The sequence below is a fragment of the Capsicum annuum genome, chromosome 6 (assembly GCF_002878395.1).
Source record: "Capsicum annuum cultivar UCD-10X-F1 chromosome 6, UCD10Xv1.1, whole genome shotgun sequence".
Lineage (NCBI taxonomy): Eukaryota > Viridiplantae > Streptophyta > Magnoliopsida > Solanales > Solanaceae > Capsicum > Capsicum annuum.
This window is the reverse complement of record NC_061116.1, coordinates 76,361,389-76,367,204: the sequence shown is the minus strand read 5'-3', so window position 1 is coordinate 76,367,204 and position 5,816 is coordinate 76,361,389. Positions and strand designations below refer to the sequence as shown.

The following is a 5,816-nucleotide window of genomic DNA, read 5'->3' as shown; positions in this document are numbered from 1 at the left end:
CATAATAGGAGAAATGAAAATATGAAATACAGTGATCGAGCCTGACTCAGACAGCCTACGTATCCTAAGAATAGGAATCAGGTCATAACATAGTTCGATACAAAAGATAAAGTAAAATAATACAATGATCGGGCCTGACTCAGGCTGCCTACGTATCCAAGAAGAATCAGGTCAGGTCTTAGTTCAGTACAATGAAAAGGTAAAAATATGAAGGGACCGAATCTGATGTGGATTTCCTACGTATCCCGCCATGGGAAGTCAGGTCGAGCGTAGTTCTACATACATGAAAGGATGATATTTTGGGTTTTCTAAGGGAAACCGAACCCTATGTAGGCTGCCTAGGTATCCCGCTGTAGGAAATCAGGCTAATACATAGTTCTGTTACATCAGAGAAAAATGCAAAAAGTACAAAGAAACAACTAGTCCTAATGTCTTCAAATGTAGTACTACTTGATGGCATCTGAGTTGATCGGCTTTGTGCTTACTGTGCCATCCATTTCCGTGAGGATTACTACTCCTCCTTAGAGTACTCGGTGAACTATGTAAGGACCTTGCCAATTTGGCACAAATTTTCCTTTGGCTTCATCTTGGTGAGGGAATATCTTCTTCAATACCAACTCTCCCGATGTGAATCGATGAGGCTTAACTTTTTTGTTGAACGCCTTGATTATTCTATTTTGATAGAGTTGACCATGACAGACCGCATCCAGTCTCTTCTCGTCAATGAGCATCAACTGGTTGATTCTACTACAAATCCATTTAGCGTCGTCTAGACCAACCTCCTGAATGACTCTTAATAGAGGAATCTCTACTTTCGCAGGTATCACTGCTTCCGACCCATAAACCAACATGTAGGGAGTTGCCCCAGTAGAAGTTCTGATTATGGTGCGATATCCAAGTAAAGCATATGACAACTTCTCATGCCATTCCCTGTTACCGTCCACTATTTTCCTCAAGATCCTCTTGATATTTTTGTTTGCAGCTTCAACCGCTCCATTCATTTGTGGCCGATAAGCCGTGGAATTTCGATGAGATATCTTAAACCTTTCGCAAATCTCTCTCATCAGGTCGCTATTAAGATTGGCTTCATTATCTATTATGATTGACTCTGGAATTCCAAACCGGCAGACTAAGTTGTTATGAACAAAATCTGCTACCACCTTTTTTGTTACGGCCTTATGTGTTGAGGCCTCAACCCACTTTGTGAAGTAATCGATAGAGACCAAGATAAAACGGTGTCCATTAGATGCAGGAGGCTCTATGGGCCCAAAAATATCCATTCCCCAAGCAGCAAACGACCAAGTAGAACCCATCACATTGAGTTCGTTTGGTGGAACTCGTATAAAGTCTCCATGAACTTGACATTGGTGACACTTCTACACGAATCAGATGCTATCCCTCTCTATACTCATCCAAAAGTATTCAGCTCTCAAAATCTTTTTTGCAAGCATGAAACCATTCATGTGGGGTCCACAGGTTTCTGCATGTATCTCCTCTAACAATCTTGTGGCCTCCATGGCATCGTCGTATCGTAGCAATCCTAGGTCTGGAGTCCGCCTATATAGGATTTCCCAGTTGAGAAAGAAGTGATTGGCCATCCTTATTAAAGTCCTTTTCTGTTTGGCAGTAGCGCCTTCTGGATATTCTTCCGCTCCGAGTAACCTCTTAATATCGTAATACCACGGTTTTCCATCTGGCTCTTCATCTACATGGAAACAGTAGGCTTGTTAGTCGTATATCTCCACTTTGATGGGATCGATGTAATTCTTATCTGAATGCTGAATCATTGAAGATAGTGTCGCCAAGGCATCGGCGAACTCATTTTGAATTTGAGGGATATGCTTGAATTCAGTCTTCGTAAACCTTTTGCTCAATTCCTTAACACATTGCACATAAGGAAGGATTTTGAAAATCTTGGTGGTCCATTCTCCTTGCACCTGATGGATCAATAAGTCCGAATCTCCTATCACCAATAACTCTTTAATATCATGTCTACTGTCATCCTAAGCCCGAAAATGCAAGCCTCATATTCTGCCATGTTATTCGTGTAAGGAAACCTAATCTTCGCCGAGATTGGGTAGTGTTGACCTATTTTTGAAACTAGGACTGCTCCAATTCCGACTCCTTTAAAGTTCACTGCTCCATCGAAAAACATTCTCCATCTATCATATGACTCTGAGATGTCTTCTCCTGCAAACAACACCTCTTTATCAGGAAAGTAGGTCTTGAGCAGCCTGTAATCTTCATCTACTGGATTTTCTGCGAGGTGATCAGCTAAAGCTTTCCCTTTAACAGCTTTTTGTGTCACGTACACAATGTCAAACTCACTCAACAAGATCTGCCATTTTGCCAACTTTCCAGTAGGCATTGGCTTCTGAAATATGTACTTGAGTGGATCCATTCTCAAAATTAAGTACGTGGTATACGCGAACAGGTAGTGCCTTAACCTTTGCGTAACCCAGGTCAGTGCACAACAAGTCCATTCCAACAATGTATACCTAGCTTCGTACGGTGTGAACTTCTTACTCAGGTAGTAAATGGCTTGCTCTTTCCTCCCTGTATCATCATGCTGGCCTAACACACATCCAAAGGCATTATCCATTACGGATAGATATAACAACAACGGCTTTCCCGATTTTGGTGGAACCAATACTGGTGGGTTAGACAAATACTCCTTAATTTTTTCAAAAGCCTTTTGACATTCTTCAGTCCATCCAGTGGCAGCATCCTTCTTCAATAACTTGAATATTGGTTCACAAATGATCGTGGATTGGGCTATGAACCGACGAATATAATTGAGTCTTCCCAAGAAACTCATTACGTCCTTCTTGGTCTTAGGGTGTGGTAAGTCTTGGATTACCTTTATCTTGGACAGATCCAACTCTATACCTCTCCTACTAACGATGAATCCTAATAACTTTCCTGCGGGGACTACGAAGGCATATTTAGCTGAATTCAACTTTAGGTCGTACCATTGTAGCCTTTCAAAGAACTTTCGTAAATCATTCAAATGGTCCGAACTTCTTTTAGATTTGATAACGACATCATCCACGTACACTTCAATTTTTTTTTGAATCATATCGTGGAAAAGAGTGGTCATGGCCCTCATATAAGTTGCATCGGCATTCTTGAGTCCAAACGATATTACCCTGTAGCAATATACCCCCCACGGTGTGAGGAAGGCTATTTTTTCTGCATTATTCTCGTCCATCAAAATTTGATGATATCCCATGAAACAATCAACAAATGACTTCAACTCATGTTTTGCGCAATTATCAATGAGAATGTGAATGTTTGGGAGGGGAAAATCGTCTTTTGGACTAGCCTTGTTGAGATCTCGATAATCTACACATATTCTTATCTTTCCGTCCTTCTTTGGTACGGGCACGATATTGGCCAGCCAGGTGGGATAAGTCGTGACCCTCACGACGTTGTCTTCTATCTGCTTAGTGACCTCCTCCTTGATTCTCAAACTCAAATCGGGCTTTAATTTTCTCGTCTTTTGCTTCACCGGTGGACACGCAGGGTTAGTTGGTAGTCGATGCAAGATGATATCGGTGCTTAAACCAAGCATGTCGTCATAAGACCAAGCAAATACATCAATGTATTTCTTAAGCAGACTTATCAATTCCTGCTTTCTTTCATCCTCCAAGTGTATGCTGACTCTTGTTTCCTTTGTTGTCTTTTCATCACCCAAATTGACGACTTCAGTTTCGTCCATATTAGGCTTCTTCTGACTTTCGAGTTGTTCGATCTCTTGTGGTAGGTTTTCAGGCATCATGCTCTCATCGTACTCCTCGTAATCTTGCGCATCACTTCTATTTTGCTCAATGGATTCATTACATGTCATAATCCTGAAACAAGGATTTTTATTAATATTTGCACTGAAAAGGTATAAAAGCGAGTAAAGTAAATAGATGCTGGAAAATAAATAGATATTTGAAAATATTAAATAAGTTTGGAAAATAATAACTTTATTGAATAAAGCACTGGCTTTGGCGAAGAGGCAAGTAGCAAAATAGCTTCGGCACGATTCAAGCCTCAATTGATCATGCAAGCAAACTAATTTTTAAAAGAAACAACAGTCCCGCACTACCAAGACTCCTGACGGAATAGGGAAGGGACAATGGTCCAATTCTGCATGACTTCTCCTGGTTCAGCATCACGGATGGTAAGCTTATTGAAATCTATCTCTGATCCACCTTCGATCACAACCACAAATAGATTCCCTATTCCTTCAATGATATCTTCATTGACTGCTTTCTATGAAACTAGGACTTTGGCTGGCACGAACACTGTCATTCTAAATCTTTCCCTATAGGCTACTCCAGAAATAGGCTCGTATCCAAGCCCGATCGTACCCTTTTGTTGCTTTAGTTGGATCAGCTCAACTATACCATCGGCTCTGGGTCCTAGTCCTGTCTTAGGCTGATACCCATATTTCAACATCTCTGATGCAACCATCTTTTCAGCATTTGACATTTTTGCTTCAACTGGCATTACTTTCTCATTGATCTTTGCTGCTTGCATGATCTCCAGAGTATGAAAAGTGGCTCTATCTAACTCCTCAGTAACTGAGACTGTATTGACAGAATAAATGGGATGACTGAGTTCTCTATGAATGGTAACTTGACCCCATTCAAAATTCATGCACTGATGGAGAGTGGAAGGAACGGCTCTCGCCATGTGGACCCACGGCCTCCCCAATAATAAGTTATAGCTAGATGACACATCCATGACATGAAATAGGACAGGAAACTCTGCTGGTCCTAGCTACAATATTAAGTAAATTTCCTCGATGACACTCCTTTGCAACCCATCAAAGGCTCTAACCTTCACCCGATTCTCCCTTATATCTTTTATATTCACACCCAAATCCCTCAGCGTGGACAATGGACAGATACTGCAACCCAAATCGCCATCGATCAAGACCCTTTTCACAATCTTTTCATGATATCTGACCGTAATATGGAGCGCTTTGTTGTGTGCAGCCCCTTCTGTGGTAACTCATCGTCATGAAAAAAGACCTTATTTGCTTCTACCACTCGCCCGATTGTTGCGGCCAAAGTCTCGCTAGTTTTCTTCTTTGGTATGCTAATCCCAGATAAAACTTCCATCAAAGCACTTTTATGAGTTTCAGAACTTATAAGCAAAGACATGACAGATATGTGGGCCGGTGTCTTCTTGACTGAATAGTCTTTGGACTGCATCTTCTTCCAAAATTTTGCAGCTTCAACATCTGTGATATTTCTCCTCGGATTTTGATCTTTCCCGAAAACTCTACGATTTGGTTCTTCTGGTGCATAACATCTCCCCGACCTGGTCACACCTTGAGCCGTAACAACATCTATCATTTTGCCCTTGGCTTCAGCTCGATAGTCCCATGGTACTGCTTTGGTGTCATAATCAGTCCTCCCAATAGCTGATGTGTTCACTACGACTCTTGGAAGGTAAGTCTGAACATGTATAGGCTCCCTCAACTAACTGTGATAAATGGCTGTGATGGGGATGCAGTGGTGATTTCTTTTGAGTTCCATGTGGGAATAATAGTTTCTCCTAATCATACTCCTCCTCTAGATTAATCATGATGACTTCCTGATTTTTGTGATTTGGAAAGGGTTTATTGTTCATATTGGGAGCTGCGGCGGTGCATTTAATGATACCCCTTCTTATTAGAGACTCAATTTGATTCTTCAAGCTGTAACAGTCTTTCGTGTCATGCCCTTGGACTCCTGAGTGATAGGCGCACTGCTTACTGCCATCAAAGTTCCGAGAGGTTGGTTCAGGGGCCTTTTCCTTAATTGGATGCAATAAAT

At 41.4% G+C, this 5,816-nt stretch overlaps 1 protein-coding gene across 1 annotated transcript; it reads right to left on the bottom strand.

The window, feature by feature from the left end:
* Positions 1–521: 521 nt before the first annotated feature.
* On the bottom strand, positions 522–1,313 carry LOC107874253 (uncharacterized protein K02A2.6-like). Its single transcript, XM_016721084.2, has one exon. It carries the CDS (start codon positions 1,311–1,313, stop codon positions 522–524), a length of 792 nt encoding a protein of 263 aa, XP_016576570.2.
* Positions 1,314–5,816: the final 4,503 nt, after the last annotated feature.